This window comes from Myxocyprinus asiaticus, chromosome 6 (assembly GCF_019703515.2).
Source record: "Myxocyprinus asiaticus isolate MX2 ecotype Aquarium Trade chromosome 6, UBuf_Myxa_2, whole genome shotgun sequence".
Lineage (NCBI taxonomy): Eukaryota > Metazoa > Chordata > Actinopteri > Cypriniformes > Catostomidae > Myxocyprinus > Myxocyprinus asiaticus.
The window spans coordinates 39,134,040-39,151,243 of record NC_059349.1 but is presented as its reverse complement, the minus strand read 5'-3'; the positions used below and the strand labels follow the sequence as shown (position 1 = coordinate 39,151,243).

At 37.6% G+C, this 17,204-nt stretch overlaps 1 protein-coding gene across 1 annotated transcript in view; it reads right to left on the bottom strand.

Moving 5' to 3' along the window:
• casq1a (calsequestrin 1a) overlaps positions 1-15,769 on the bottom strand; it is a 17,188-nt gene extending 1,419 nt beyond the window's left edge. Inside the window, exons 1-11 of the mRNA XM_051700979.1 lie at positions 15,373-15,769; positions 4,801-4,894; positions 3,751-3,851; positions 3,428-3,539; positions 3,250-3,323; positions 1,325-1,455; positions 1,201-1,246; positions 624-678; positions 385-485; positions 188-262; positions 1-84 (exon numbers count right to left, since the gene is read on the bottom strand). The exon at positions 1-84 is cut by the window's left edge and continues 1,419 nt beyond it. Coding sequence (XP_051556939.1) covers positions 1-84; positions 188-262; positions 385-485; positions 624-678; positions 1,201-1,246; positions 1,325-1,455; positions 3,250-3,323; positions 3,428-3,539; positions 3,751-3,851; positions 4,801-4,894; positions 15,373-15,609 — 1,110 coding nt within the window. The 5' untranslated portion in view covers positions 15,610-15,769. The remainder of the gene's footprint in view (positions 85-187; positions 263-384; positions 486-623; positions 679-1,200; positions 1,247-1,324; positions 1,456-3,249; positions 3,324-3,427; positions 3,540-3,750; positions 3,852-4,800; positions 4,895-15,372) is intronic.
• Between the last annotated feature and the right edge of the window lie 1,435 nt (positions 15,770-17,204).

Genomic DNA, 17,204 nt, shown 5'->3' with positions numbered 1-17,204 from the left:
TAGCACATCCTCCAGCCAATCCTCAAGCTCTTTTGCTGTTGGCATGTTATCATCATCATCCATCTCCAACCAGATACTCTCAGCCTGCAGAAGATACAACATCTCAGTTGTGATATCTCAAAAGGCAGTCTTTAGTAACAAAATCCCACTGTGCTGAACACCAGACCAGTCTCCCTGGGAAACTCACATCATCAACCTCCACCACGCCAATCTGAGGTGAGGACAGGTCAATGTCGAAGGTCTTCTCCCAGTAAGGGACAAGCTGCAGGTCACAAAGATATACACTGCTTGTACACTGATCACATTTGTTTAACAAACTGAACATTCATTTTCCCAATTTTGCTTCTTTTTTTTTTTATTTTGCAGTAAAACTCATAGGGTTACCAGGGGAAAGTCATCAGGGTCGATCCAGATGATGCTCAGGTCGGGATTGTCTTTGTTATCCTCTGCCACCTCCTTCACAATTTCAAGGAATTCAAAGCCATCTAAAAGAAGCATAGGAAAATGTTAGACAAAATAAAGTGAGATAAAGTTGCATTATGCTTTACAAAAAGAGTGGCCTTTATCAATAAATGCTTAATACAGATTCCTTTATTCAATGTCCAGTCCATTCAAGTCTATACCTGGGTCACCCTCCTCAGCGAAAGCAATGATATGCTCGCCATCCAAAGCATCCTCCTGTCAGAAGATCATTGTTAAGTACACAAAGAGTGAGATCTTTTTTAAACTATTGTTAGTAATTACAAATCATGAGATCACATATCGGAATATGTTTAAAGGTGAAGAGTGTAATTTCCGCATCACTGGTGGCATTAAATGGAATTGCAATTTGTCTTGAGTGGTTGGACTGGGCCAGGCATACCATAATTGGCTCTACCAATGTCATGAGCTTGAAGTGGGGCTCACTGTCTGTACAGTGGAAGACAAGGGAATATTTCAAACTTGTTATAGATTATATTTTTTCTGAAACTTCTCATTATTATTGTTATTCCATTTGGTGTCGCTAGCGGTGCACAAATTACATACCTTGCCTTTTGCTAAGAATATAATATACTGTAGATTAGTTTATCAAAAGATAGGTTGCTAATATATTATTTTAAGAATATACTAGATTTGAAGAATAAAATTAGAATGTTTAAGGCATATCTAACTTTGCGTTGATTCACTGACACAGTATGTGATTTGCAGAGATCACCTTACCCAGATCTCATACATGTTGTGTGGCTGCATTTTCCTCAGTGTTGGCCTGTGGAGAAGTTTTCATCAATATACATTCTTGGTTTTATTTCTCATTTTAAAGCATTTTTCACATCAGTTAACACACCTTTCATTGTCCTCAATGAATTCAACAAGTTCTTCTTCGGTGTAGGGTTTACCAGGGATGACAATGGGATCATCCATGAAGGGCTCATAGAAGTCCACCTCATTCAACTTTAAGTCTAGACTCTTAGCAACCTACAAATAGGGTAAGACTTGGTTTTATGTGCATGGTGTTGATCAGTAGGAGAAAGAGCACTGAACAGGTATATCCAAGTTTAGGGTTTACAACTTCAGGGTAAATTGACCTTTGTAGAAATAAAATATTGTTCTTAAAAACACTTTTGCATGTTTAACAAACCTTTTGAAGGGATAGTTCATCCAGAATGAAAATTATGTCATCATTTACTTACTATCATGTCGTTCCAAACCCTTATGACTTACTTTCTGATGCAAAACACACACACAATTTCTTTTTTTCACGAAAATCCTGGTCCATCTATTTCATACAATGGCAGTTGATAGTGACTCCCTTCAAAGTTTAAAGGAATATTCCAGGTTCAATGCAAGTTAAGCTCAATCAAAAGCATTTATGGCATAATGTTGATTACCTCGACTTGTTCCTTGTTTTCTTTTAAGAAAAGTACAAATCTGGGTTACAGTGAGGCACTTACAATGGAAGTGAATGGGGGTTAATCCGTAAATGTTAAAATACTCAGTGTTTCAAAAGTATAGCCACAAGGCATAAAAAATATGCGTGGGGGGCCTGGGTAGCTCAGTGGTAAAAGACTCTGGCTACCACCCCTGGAGCTCGCTAGTTCGAATCCCAGGATGTGCTGAGTGACTCCAGGCAGGTCTCCTAAGCAACCAAGTTGGCCCAGTTGCTAGGGAGGGTAGAGTCACATGGGGTAACTTCCTCGTGGTCACTATAATGTGGTTCGTTCTCGGTGGGGTGCATGGTGAGTTGAGTGTGGATGCCGCAGTGGGTGGCGTGAAGCCCCGTGGCAACACACTCAACAAGCCATGTGATAAGATGCGCAGGTTGGCGGTCTCAGACGCAGAGGCAGCTGGGATTCGTCCTCCACCACCCAGATTGAGGCAAATCACTACGTGACCACAAGGACTTAAAAGCGCATAGGGAATTGGGCATTCCAAATTGGGTGAAAAAGGGGGAAAAAAAATAAAACAATATGTGTGTTAACATGCTTTTAGGGTGATAAAATTGCTTACTAAACTTTTCTGTGTAAAGTTATATCCAACTTTACAACTTCATTTCCATGATGAAGACTGTAAACCTTAAAAACTCTAAAACAACCGTAAAAGTTAAGATTTATAAAATATAATTAATGCAATGCTTTTATAAAATCAATTCTGCCTTTAAACAATCCAAAAATAGTGCCTCACTGTAACCTCATTTTGCTCTTTTTGTTTTTTAAAGAAAAGGAAGGACGAGTCAAAATAATTTTTTGTGGTAATCAACATAATGCCACAAATGCTGTCGATTGAGCTTAACTTGTGTTGAACCTGAAATATTTCTTTAAAAAAAGCACACAAAAGTACAATAAAAGTAGTCCATACATGCATGCATAATTTTGTGTGCTTGCATTGAAGTGAGTCACTATCAACCACCATTATATTGAATAGATGGACTAGAATATTCATTAACATTTTTTCTTTTGTGTTCTATTTAAAAAAGAAAGTCATTTTGGAACAACATTATGGTGAATAAATTATGGTAGAATTTTCATTTTTTGGGTAAACTATTCCTTTAATTTGACTACAGTGTAATATATTGCTGTACCACTAATTGTAATAGCTGCTATTATTTTTAAGCACAGTGGACTCCACATATTATTACACCAGTCTTAGAGAAGTAATAGAGTGCTAAAAGTGAATTAATTCATTCAAATTGTGCTTAAGTAAAACTGCCGAAGTGTCTATAGATTTCTATTGTTTTTACACAGGTTTGCAAAAATTAAGACAACATTATACCTTTGGGCTAAAGGTGGCAAAGAACTTCATGTGTGGATGGAACTCTTCTGCTGCGTCCTCAAAAGCATGGTAGTCTAAAATCACAAGACCACCAGTGAACTACTTTAACTATTCACCTACTTATCTAATTTAGTCATATGAGTGAACGACTGATTGTGGGGGCCGTCTAGATACGTACGGTCAGATTTTGCACTCTTGAAGAAGCCCACCAGCTTGATATCCTCCTCAATATTATGGAAACCTTTCAACTCACGCATATTATCAATGATCTCAACTGGATCCTCAATGACCTGGGACAAGAGACAAACAGAGAAAGGGGGAATGACAGTAAAACAGATTGCTGACACTGTAGACCAAGTGTAAATATACAAGAAGGAGAACAAGTGGGAAAAGTGCAGGAAGTGAATTAAGAAAAACTGAATCAATGAATTCTTAGATGGAAGAAGATCAAATAGTCCAGAAGAAGTACCAGGTTTAAATTAGCACTCATTTTTCACGCACATCATAGAGGAACTCCACCAGTGTGTCCGCAGCAAGCTCTCCATCATACTCAATGACTTCATCCTCAATGAAGATATAAATACTGTCAGCCTCATCCAGACCTGAAGAGAACAGAGATGGAATGAAGCTGTGAGAACCTCTGGAAATTTCTAATTGTATATGAAATGTCCACCAGATGTCATGGTTGCTCTTTTACTGGCTTCCCTAGTCAAGTAATGTAACAAGAGTATTTAAAAACAGAGTATTTTTTAGTATTGAAAAGATTATGTAATATTTATCAGTGGTTCTCATTCGGTTTTGCTTCAGTACACAGATATTACATCAAGGGATGTCCTAACACTACCAAAATTGATTAGTGTACTAATGTAAACAAAAATCCATTCAATGAATCCAATCCATTCCATTCAATGAACCATGGAAATTTATTATTATTACTCATTATATTTATTAAGCCAGTCAGATTGTGGTCAGCACAAACCATGTTTATCCTCTTAACATGCAGGTGAATCCGTATTTAATTTAGTCTGGGCTCTAGTTTAAATTTTCCTTGCATAGTTTTTTCATGGTTTAGGATGAGTTATGCAACCTGTCCATTTTGGCATCCCCCTTATTTGACCAGCTTACCAAGTGACAGATGAATTTGTGCTGAAATACTAGAGTTTGTTTGGATGCACAGTCTTTGACAACAACAACAAGATATGGGAACAATTTCTTCATCGTTTTAAAAGTTAAGCCTAATTATTTTTGCTCTCCAATAACTATGCCCAGCTATATGGTTAGTTGTATTTTATTATTTGTGTCAAGCATTGTTTTTCTCTGCTGTCCGAACAGAGCTGACAGAAGGGCAACAGTAACTCCGATAACCACTCTGTACAATTGTAGTGAGCAGAATAGCATCTCAGAATGCACAACACGTCGAACCTTGAGGTGGATGAGCAACAACAGCAGAAGATCACATTTTTTACTTTATTAGGACCATAGTGTTCCTAATAAAGTGCTCGGTGAGTGTATATCATGGTCATATTTGAGTATTTCTTGAATGCACATTACCTAGTTTCTTTGCAACAGCACGGTCTTTCTTCTCATCGAGTAGGCCAATTCCAATGTCCTCGTCGTCTAGGTCCTCCAGGACTTGAGCAGCAAGCTATGTAACAAAACACATTATTTTTAACTTCAGTGCCCTTCAGCTTCTTCAAATGAAATAGAATATTTTGTTTGTGTGAACAGTTTCCTTTTAAGCTTATGATCTGGGTGTGAATTGCATAAATGCACCTTGGTGGAAGTACACCGTTGACATAAAATAATATTGCATTGAATTGAGAAGGCGTTCTTGAGCAGTTCCTTTTAATATATGGAAACTGCAAGGCAAGGTGACTTGTTGTTTTGAGCTTATTTGGTCACCAAGCACAAATGTTCGCTTCCTGTCAGCACAGCATTATGTTTTCATTTCCAACCTGAGAGAGATAGGTTTGAAAGGTTTGGTATTTGAGTGTAAAAACAGCCTGGGATAAGCGCATTTGTTTTTTGCCTGCATGGATATTTCAGGGTATGCTGTAAGAACTGTAGTTAGTTTCCTCCACAGTCTTACAACCATAAAAGCCGGTCATCAAGAGCGCTGCCCCTGCACTTTCTAAATCGGTGTGAAACTTGACCCTTTTGACAGACAGCTGCCTCCACCTATCACAGCGCTACATGGGAAAGCGGTTGGCATGGAGAACTGGCAGAGTGTCTAGTGTGCCTGTTCAGATGAATTAACAGGGTGTTGGGGTGGTGACAGGTGCACCCAACCTTAAGAACAGTTCTCCAAGCACAAAATGTGAAAGACATAAAACAAATGCCTATAAACACCTCTCACTTTGAATATTTTCTAAATAATTAAGTAGAGGTATTAAGTAACTAGTGTTTCACTTACAGGTGTTATTTTACTGTCCAATGCTAAACAAAAGATCTCCCTCCTAAATTGTAAACGTATGCCACTATGATTGCTTTAAGCTTTTATTAGAATGTTGTGATAAATACAATAGAAATATTCCCATAAATGTAGTTAGAAATATTGAAGTCTAAATGTTGTTGTTTTTTTCAGTTTATTCAATCTGAGTGGCTAAAGATCTAACCTTTTCTGTGTCTGAGGTTTATCAAAGTCTGTTTGACAAAAAAAGAAAAAAAAGTTTGTGAAATAATAGCAGCAATATTTGAGGGATAGGCCTAGATTTTCTGTTATTTCCTGTGTCTGATCATAATCGTCAGAATTTTAGTGTCTTTCATTTTCAGGATTATTTCAGGTGTTTCTTATCAAACTAGTGAATAAGTGTAACATGCTAGCATCCATAGAGGGATGTCTTATGTTCAACTCAGCTAAAGGTTTAAGGCCAAATAGACCACAGCTGCATTAGGTAATCTATGGAAACAATGAGTCAACAAGAGAAGATATTTGCACTGAAGCGCAGGGAGAGAGTTTGCTTATGACAAATTAGAGTAGGAATAGAGGAAGGAAGGATCGTTTGATCCAGTACATTACTCTTCTTTGCATCCTTCCATATCAGAATATTCTAATTAAATGTGTCTTTAATAGAAAAGTGCTAAAACAACATCTCATAAACTATGATCAAATCTATGATAACAGCCATTTATCATTAAAAGCCCTTATATGAAAGAGAAAGTATGCCCAGCCTGGGAGAGTCAAAGAAAATGTATTTTATAAAACATATTTTGTGTGAAAGTACAGTGCAGTTCAGAGTGAAAATGCTTCTTGAGTGAAATTTTGCATTTATATACTTAAATTGTTTTTTCATTACAAATTATATTATCACCATAATGATTTGAGGGAAAGTTTAATTGAAAAATTAACATGAATTTCAGATTATTATTATTTTTATTATTATTATTTTGTATTTTGCTTTAATGACAACATGAAACATTATCCAACATGAATTGAAAATGCTTCAAAGTGCATCTTGTGTGCTTCAATAGAATTTAACATTGCATGCAAAGGAGTTTTAGATATACATAATCAATGTCACAAATTTGTTTTTAAAATGTGATCTAGAAATAATGCAAAACTTAAATATTTTACTTTGTTTAAAATTTTAAAAATCCTACAGCTTTGTTTAATTCCAAGTTTAAATTATATTTTGAATCCCAGATTTTCAATGTGGACATTTTGAACCCCAGTAAATAGCATGGACTTAGGGAAAGTTAGGGATAGTTCAACCAAAAATTATAATTCTGTCATCATTCACTCATCCTCATGTTGTTCCAAGTCCATATGACTTTCATTCCACCACAGAACACAAAATGAGATGTTAGGCAGAATGTAATTCTCAGTCACCATTCCTTGTCATTGCATCTTTTTTCCAAACAACACAAAGTCATACATGTCTGAAACAACATGAGGGTGAGTAAATGATAACAGAATTTTCATTTGGGTGATCTATGCCTGTAGATTTCTTCTGGGATAAAACTGTGACTCTATAGCCCCACCCACCATACAGCTCCTACTTCTGTATAACTGATTGGCATGGGTTTGAAAAGAAAGAAAAAAAGAAAATGAAAATGATAAGTAAACAGTAAGTAAACTGCCAAGTAAGTGACACAATTTTCACAATATATCAAACAAATCTAAAGATGGCTTCAAAAATAATGGCTTCCCAAAAGTAGAATTGAGAATGCAGAGACCGCTCTATTACAGGGTTCACTCTGTGTCCCAATTCATATTTTTTAGCTAACATGAATATTTGTTATTTTGTTAGGAAATCGAAACAAGAAACTAGTTTCGCCATGCCTGGTCATGGAAATGAGAACATACTAGTAGAACATAGACTAGTTTCTGTAAGGGCAGAAAGCAGATATTTTGTTATGGAGCATTATAGTGGCCTGTGCCAAAAACAGCTATGACAGCAGATACCTCTATAATTAGCGCTACTGCACAGACCAACCAGGACTATTTTGGCAAGGTGGTGGTGACGTTCAGGTTCCTGGGATCCGCTGACAGGTACAGTACTGCGCCCAGCACACAGTCCTCTAAGCCAACACTGCAGATTTCATGCTTGAACCTCCTGTACTCCCATCTGCCCAGGGAGCAGCAAGCACACAAGCAACCTCAAGCTGTTATAACTCACATAAAATTACATCAGCACTGGGCTACTGTTGATTCAGCAGGATTGTGTTACCACATTACATACACAACATCCACAGGGCCTCTAAAGAGCCAATTAATGAGTTTGACACACACTTTAACCATACTCATATCATTTGTTAAATTAAAACTATTGCGATAGAATGCAAAACTTATTGTGACGGAACGCAAAACGTATTGCGTGGGAATGCAAACTATTGCGAGGGCATACTAAACTATTGTGAGGGAACGCAAAACTTATTGTGAGGGAACCCAAACTATTGTGAGGGAATGCAAAACTTATTGAGAGGGAACCCAAACTATTGTGAGGGAATGCAAAACTTATTGAGAGGGAACCCAAACTATTTTGAGGGAATGCAAAACTTATTGTGAGGGAACCCAAACTATTGTGAGGGAATGCTAAACTTATTGCGAGGGAACGCAAAACTTGTTGTGAGGGAACCCAAACTATTGTGAGGGAATGCAGAACTTATTGTGAGGGAACGCAAAACTTATTGCGAGGGAACCCAAACTATTGTGAGGGAATGCAGAACTTATTGTGAGGGAACGCAAAACTTATTGTGAGGGAACACAAATTATTGTGAGGGAATGCAAAACGTATTGCGAGGGAACACAAACTATTGTGAGGGAATGCAGAACTTATTGTGAGGGAACGCAAAACTTATTGCGAGGGAACGAAAGAACTTATTGCGAGGGAACCCAAACTATTGTGAGGGAATGCAGAACTTACTGCGAGGGCATGGCAACTATTGCGAGGGCACACTAAACTATTGTGAGGGAATGCAAAACTTATTGTGAGGGAACGCAAAACTTATTGTGAGGGAACACAAATTATTGTGAGGGAATGCAAAACTTATTGCGAGGGAACCCAAACTATTGTGAGGGAATGCAGAACTTACTGCGAGGGCATGGCAACTATTGCGAGGGCACACTAAACTATTGTGAGGGAATGCAAAACTTATTGTGAGGGAACGCAAAACTTATTGTGAGGGAACACAAATTATTGTGAGGGAATGCAAAACTTATTGCGAGGGAACCCAAACTATTGTGAGGGAATGCAAAACTTATTGTGAGGGAACGCAAAACTTATTGTGAGGGAACACAAATTATTGTGAGGGAACCCAAACTATTGTGAGGGAATGCAAAACTTATTGCGAGGGAACGCAAAACTTATTGCGAGGGAACGCAAACTATTGTGAGGGAATGCAAAACTTATTGTGAGGGAACGCAAAACTTATTGCGAGGGAACGCAAACTATTGTGAGGGAATGCAGAACTTACTGCGAGGGAACCCAAACTATTGTGAGGGAATGCAGAACTTACTCCGAGGGCATAGCAACTATTGCGAGGGCACACTAAACTATTGTGAGGGAATGCAAAACTTATTGTGAGGGAACGCAAAACTTATTGTGAGGGAACACAAATTATTGTGAGGGAATGCAAAACTTATTGCGAGGGAACCCAAACTATTGTGAGGGAATGCAGAACTTATTGTGAGGGAACGCAAAACTTATTGCGAGGGAACGAAAGAACTTATTGCAAGGGAACCCAAACTATTGTGAGGGAATGCAAAACTTACTGCGAGGGCATGGCAACTATTGCGAGGGCACACTAAACTATTGTGAGGGAATGCAGAACTTATTGTGAGGGAACGCAAAACTTATTGTGAGGGAACGAAAGAACTTATTGCAAGGGAACCCAAACTATTGTGAGGGAATGCAAAACTTACTGCGAGGGCATGGCAACTATTGCGAGGGCACACTAAACTATTGTGAGGGAATGCCAAATGTATTGTGAGGGAACGCAAAACTTATTGTGAGGGAACACAAATTATTGTGAGGGAATGCAAAACTTATTGCGAGGGAACCCAAACTATTGTGAGGGAATGCAGAACTTATTGTGAGGGAACGCAAAACTTATTGCGAGGGAACGCAAAACTTATTGCGAGGGAACCCAAACTATTGTGAGGGAATGCAGAACTTATTGTGAGGGAACACAAACTATTGTGAGGGAATGCAGAACTTATTGCGAGGGAACACAAACTATTGTGAGGGAATGCAGAACTTATTGTGAGGGAACGCAAAACTTATTGCGAGGGAACGCAAAACTTATTGCGAGGGAACCCAAACTATTGTGAGGGAATGCAGAACTTACTGCGAGGGCACGGCAACTATTGCGAGGGCACACTAAACTATTGTGAGGGAATGCAAAACTTATTGTGAGGGAACGCAAAACTTATTGTGAGGGAATGCAAAACTTATTGCGAGGGCACACTAAACTATTGTGAGGGAATGCAAAAGTTATTGTGAGGGAACCCAAACTATTGTGAGGGAATGCAAACTATTGCGAGGGAACACAAAACTTATTGTGAGGGAATGCAATCTTATTGCGAGGGAACGAAAACTATTGCGAGGGCACGCAAAACTATTGTGAGGGAAGGCAAAACTTATTGCGAGGGATCACAAACTATTGCGAGGGAACGCAAAACTTATTGCGAGGGAACCCAAATTATTGTGAGGGAATGCAAAAATTATTGCGAGGGAACCCAAACTATTGTGAATGCTAAACTTATTGTGAGGGAATGCAAAGCGTATTGCGAGAAAACACAAACTATTGCTAGGGGACCCAAAACTTATTGCGAGGTAACACTATAGTGAACACATTAGGTTACACCAACAAAAGTATTTTTTAAGGAAAAAAGATGCAATGATAGTGAATGGTGACTGAGACTAACATACTGCCTAAAATCTATTGTATTTCTGTTCCACAGAGTAAAGCATGTCATAGGAATTTGGAATGACATGAGTGTGAATAAATGATGACAGAATTTCCATTTTTGGGTGAACTTTCCATTAATGTGGCCAATTCCTTCATAATGAAAATAAACTGTTATTTACTTCCTAACTAAGATTAAATTCATCCAACAGTGCACTGTATATTTAGACCTACAATTGCTCACATTACCTCTGCTAATTCCTAAGGGACACTCAATAAATATCTCTTGTCTTGTCAAGAGGTTTGCTCAGTGACACACACACCCAACATTCTCAACAATTACATTTGAATCCAAAAGGTGACAGCATGGCTAAACGATGGCATAACCTGAGTTCTCAGTGACAGGTGGAAAATGCTTATGCTTATGAGTTATCTGATATGTTGGCTTAGAATTGCTCATGGCATTGTGCACATCACAGCTGATGTGGCAGTTTAAAATTGGGGTGGGATAATTATTGAAGAGGAATTGTTGTCTTCCTGGAGGTTCTTATACATGGCCAGAGGATGCATTTAATATGTTTGTTCATAGCTCATCAGTTTCCTCTTACACTATCTAATATAGTGTTACCTATAACTTGCAGGGCTTCTCCCTCAAGCCCTAAATAATGTTATTAATCAGCAGGGGCCATTAGCTGACAGCTGGATGATTTACACAATGTGCTACGTATAGCATGATACACACAGTTGCTGAAACTCTGTGTTGCAAGAACATGTGACTCATTGCATGTGTTTGATCTTGAATAAGAAAATAAAAGGCTTGATGCTTCAAATATGCTTCATATATTATCTAACATTGTGTTATATTTTTTTAGCATTGGTTTTGGTATCTCCATGTCTGCATGTCAACAAATCCAAGTGAAAACCTACAGCGGTAAAACTAGAAAAACAAATTCCTTTGAAAAAAATGACCCATCTGAGCTCATGCTCCTGGTGCAAATATACTGCAAGACGCATCAGCATTTTTCTGCACATAGATGCCATAGTCCACAGTGTTCTCATGGCTGGTGTAACAGGTTCCACATTCCCCTGGCTCTGATGGAGTACTTTTCCATGGGATCCACAGTAAAGCCTCAAACAAAGCTACAGAGAAATCTATATTGTTACTTATTAGTAATTGTCCTCAATCGGGGTTAAACAGTCTAAGATTTCAAGGCTGGTGATAAGAGTAATAAGTGTTTCAGCCACCCAGATAGTCCCAGTAGTCTCCTCAAATATATATAAAAAAAATGCTGATTAGTTTGACTTAAATTCATGTGGCATACAGCTCTATGTTTGCTATTATCGATAGGATTACTGTGAATTTAACCCTTTAAGAACATATGAGCAGAACTATCAGATGCTGGAAGTAAAAATCGACATGCTATAAATAGCTGCCCAGGGCCTTGTTCCCCAAAAGCATTGTAAGCCTAAACAGATTGTAAAATCGCTCATAGAAAACGCTCTTAACAACTAAGATCAATCATTAATGGGAAGTAGGGCCCAGTTCTTCCTGATTCCTGTTTCTATGAGCCTTTCAATGACATCGCCCAGGGGCATCACATTTGCCTATTGGCTAAATGTTTAGTTCTACATTCAGGTTTAGATTTAACATTTATATTTAGCTGTAACATTTAGATTAGAGCTGCTCACATTCAAATTTAGACCTATGATTAAGATTTAGATCTCAACTTGAACGTATAAACAGGTGACATTTGAAAATTCCTGCTTTTTCATACTTGTTTTCATCTTTTGAACTGAATGTGACAGAAATGGTTATTTCAGCACAAGGCATTTAAACTCAGCACCTCATACAAATCCAAAACAACCACATTCAAACAACATGTTTCAAGAACATTAATTATGTATCAACAATTAAAAGATAATGTATGTGTATGTACAGTACAGTATGTGCCTTTTGTGAAAATACCAGTACACAAACTTTTTGAAACTATGTCCTTTGACCCACTACTGTCTCTAATTCTGTATGTATAGATGTGTGAGTGAGCAAGGGCGTACGTTTGGTTTGAAAGTTGACAGGGACATACAACAAGAATAATATTCAAAATGGCAAATTAACATTATTACCTTACCTCATATAACAAGTCTCATTTCTTATTTCTCTGGCCCACCATATTAAAAATTAGCCTTTTTGTTTTAAGAATTTCAAAAGTACAAACAAATTAAGAACTGACCAGGACTGCACGGTGATATGCGATAAACTTGGATAACATGCAGTGATATGCAATATGATAAACCTATGATTAATGGGTCAAAATAAAATGTTTTCTTTTTCAAGAAGATTTACCTCAAGAAAATAATATCCAAAGGATTTTTTTTTTTTTTTTTTTGACATAAAGTGGCATTCTGTCAAATGTATTATCCACCATTAAACAAATGGAAATCTAAACAAATGGTAAATTAACAATTTACATGTGCAAAATGGCCACAAAATAAACAAAATTATGAGGAGGATAGAGCTTTGGCATTCACAAGAGGTAGGGCGAAAATGCACACATTAATAATTATACTAAGGATATTTAATAGTTGTTAAAATGAAAATATACTGCTTCCCAGTATATGCACAGTGTTTTAAATGCTGCACCCTAATTCCCCTAGACCTAAATGGGTTTGTAACACATAGTAAAAAGGTAAAGTATTTTCAGTGTTGTAAAATTGCCCAAATGTTGGTCGGGACATTTTCGATGGTAGGGACATGTCCATATCATCCCTACTTAAAATTATGACTATGTGAGTGAGTGTTGTGTGTGCTTGTGCATGTGAGGTAGCATTTGACTCAGCGAAGCAGTGCTGTCTTATCCTCAAAGTCAGCAAACCATGAGGACGTGATACCACTCTGTTGCTTGACCAACTAGAGTCAATGTTTTCACTCTTTACCCTCATCCAATCCCTGAAGAGTTTCTAAATCTACAAGAAGCAACACCAAATGAATCACAGCAACAGCTAGAACACATTTTTGATAAATGTAAACAGCTGTATGGATGTAATCAAACAGCTGCCTTAAAATATGTTATAAAAGGATGTTTACCGTTGAAAATTATCTATGCTATTTAAATCTACCTGTGGGATCCTATGAAGGATTTGAATGTTTTACATCTTCATCCTGAACTAAACAAAAGTTAAACTAAAGGAGAGACCACATGCAAGGAAGAAATTTCACTGTGTAACAAGCAGTTATATGCTTTTAGCAAGGCCTGTGGTTCTTACAGTACATGCAAACCTACTCCTTTATTTTTTGTTTCATTGCATGTTTTGCAGTGTGCTGCAGAGCATCTTATCTAATAATGAACAAGCCATGTCTGCCAGTTGCACCTGAATTTGTAGTTTATTTACTTAAACTGACTCACTCTTTGTGGTTTGTATTAGCCCTGACTCAAACTCAAACCTGAAACATTTCCATTAGCTTTACATAGCAATTTTCCAACAAATGTTTAATTACACTGATACCAGCTCTTTCTCATCCAATTTTAGCAGACAAATTCTGTTCTTATTGAAATTTTACCCAACACAATGTGTAAACCCCCAATTAATACTTCTGCTGGTGTCACGACTACAATTTTAGCATGCTAGCATGCCTCATGTACTGTTTATCTATCTGCAGCAACACCAGATTTGACAACCTTCATCTAATGCACTAATTGACAATTTCCATGATCATGAATTCCATGGCTCTATTTTTCAGTGCAGTTTGAAAGCTTTAACCCTAAAATAAATAAAATTGCTATATATATATATATATATATATATATATATATATATATATATATACATTTCTTTCAAATTGTTTAGTTATCAAAAAAGTAAAAAGTCTTTAATGACCCAAGATTTGTAATCGTGTCGCAATATATATTTCCACTTCTATAAATCATATTTTAAATGATTCTTTCATTTCTATTTGTTTACTATCACAGAATATCTATTTCTTTGTTTATTACAAGAGAAATGTGAGCCATATTCATACAAATTACTACTATATCATGTTGATTTTCTACACAATGGTGGTGAATTATCAATATCTCATATGCATGTACACATACATATTATACATGTTATTTGTTACTCAAGGTGATTGACTTGATTTACATTTGATATTGCTGTCTGAAAAATAAGCAACATGGGCATGAACAATATGATATGACTGTTGATATTTGGATGTACTACTATAATTCTGTGAGTTGCACGTCTGTTTAGACTCAAATACACATATGTGTAACTTATGTGCAGCTTATGCATTAAGTGTAGCTCAGTATGCATTTGACAGCCAGTTGAGTCTCAAAATGTTTCAGCGTGGAAGTAATGAATCCCGTTCTGTCATTTGTTGCATCATCTCTTTGATATATGAAAAATAAAACACCAAAACATAACAGAATGTTTTATATTCTATTATTTTCTAATTCCTAAAAATGCTTTAAAAAGTTTACTCTATCTGGGCATTTTGTTGATCCATTTATGATAGATATAAGTGTCGGGTCGCTAATGACCCGATGTAATAGCGTTTGGCAAAACGCCCGTGCATTTAATGGTGAAAGTGATTTAATATTCTGACAGATATTATGCTTGCCTGAAAGCCTCACAGATGTCCTTCTGAAAGGATCTTCAATGCCACGCCTTTAACATCCACTGTTCCCAATTGTCCACATTTACACTGGGTCCAGGTGCTACCATTAATTACCCCTCCCCTTTCCCCTACAATGGCCAATTCTTAGTCAAACCCACCTCAAGGGCTAGCTCCTCAATCTGGAACTGTTTCTGGGCGACTTTGCTGGATCCTACTTGCTCATGGTAGTACACCACCATCACGTCATATTTCTTCATCACAGACTTGTAATTCTTGACATTAAGGTCATGAACCCGGTCCTTTCCATCGTACTCAGGGATGTCCATACCCTTCTGGCCCCATGACAGCTGCCCGAAGGTCAGGAGGAGCCCAAGGAACATTAGGTTCCACTTCATGTTTCAATGCTTAAATAGGGAGATATATAGTACAAATCAACTAATTAATTCATGCAATTAAATTAGAAAGGACCTGTGACCCCCGCCACCCAGAACAGATAAGACCAAGTCCTGAGGCCCCCGTATGAATCCCCTGCACACGGGTAAAAGAGGAGAGTTACAGGGTCTAGAGAGCTTTAGGGGGTGGGATTAGGTGTGTCAATGTGTGTGTGTGTGAGAGAGCAAGGGAGAGAGAGAGCAAGATAGATTGAATGAGAGAGTGGGTTGCTAAAAAGAGAGAGAGGGTAAGATATCTTGTATTTCTAGGCATAAAGACTGGAGGATTAGAGCAGCGTGAGATAGAGTCAAACCTATAGACCTACTTAGTATGAACACAACGTTAAACAAGTGGTTCTCAACTGGTTTGGCTTCAGGACCTAGATTTAACGTTCAAGTGGCGACCCAACACCATACCAAATCAGTAACTTGTATTTAATGTATTCTGGGTCATAGTTTTGTTCATATTTTTCCAGGATGACCCCAAAATGTTCATTGCAAATTTGCCACTGATTTGCCACAGCAAATTGTCTATTGTTGCCAAAGGTTTGGTGCAGGTTCACCACTACCGGCAAACATTTACGGCGAATCTCAAGCTCATTTGATAAAAATAATTTAAACTTGCCCATTGATTATTAAAAAGATGCCATTTTAGTAAAGCAATTACAAAGGAAGTAATAAATACACATAGTATCAAGATTACAGCCACAAGACGTAAATACATAGATTTTAGCATGATTTTAGTTTGATTAAATTGTGTACTAGTGTAGAGTATTATCCCATACCAGGATTACAGGGTTTCGTTGTCATGACAACAAAGTTGTGAAATTGGATTTTGGATTTAACTTTACACAGATAAGGTTTGTATGTGATTTTGTCACACTAAAATCATGTTAACATGCATCATGTTTACATCTTGTGGCTATACTTTTGAAACTATGTGTATGGACTGGCCCAATTCACTTCAATTTTAAGTGCCTTACAGTAACCACAATTTAAAAAGAGGGACGAGTTGAAATTATTTATTGTGGAAATAAATATTATGCCACAAATGCTGTTAATTGAGATTAGCTTGTATTGAACCTGGAACATTCCTTTAAAAGAAAGAGCAAGCGTGTTTATAAAGCAAAGAATGAGATGGTAGGAGAAATGGAGAGGACAGGTTTGGTAAAGGTTCAGAAGACATACAGGAGGTTCTTGAGGTTCCTCTCCCATATTAAGCTTTACAGAGCTCAGATCTTGGCTAAAAATATAAGATGTAGCATGGACGGACGTGCAGAGGGTGGGGTGGGGGTGAAGGTGTCTTGTTTGCCGCACTTGGCTCAAACTTGGTGCTAGAATGTGGTACTGGGTCACTCCAGGACAAGATGGAGATACAAGACTGCTGGGTCTCCTTGGGTTTCACAGATGTCAGGTTGCTTTTTGGGCGATCAGTTCTGGCTCGCAGATCTGTGTGGAACCCAGAAAGAGAAAAAAGGAGAACCCAGAATATGACATGCAACTAAAACGCAATCATGCTGTGTTTACAGGCACAGATGATTTTCTTTTACGGCCTACAT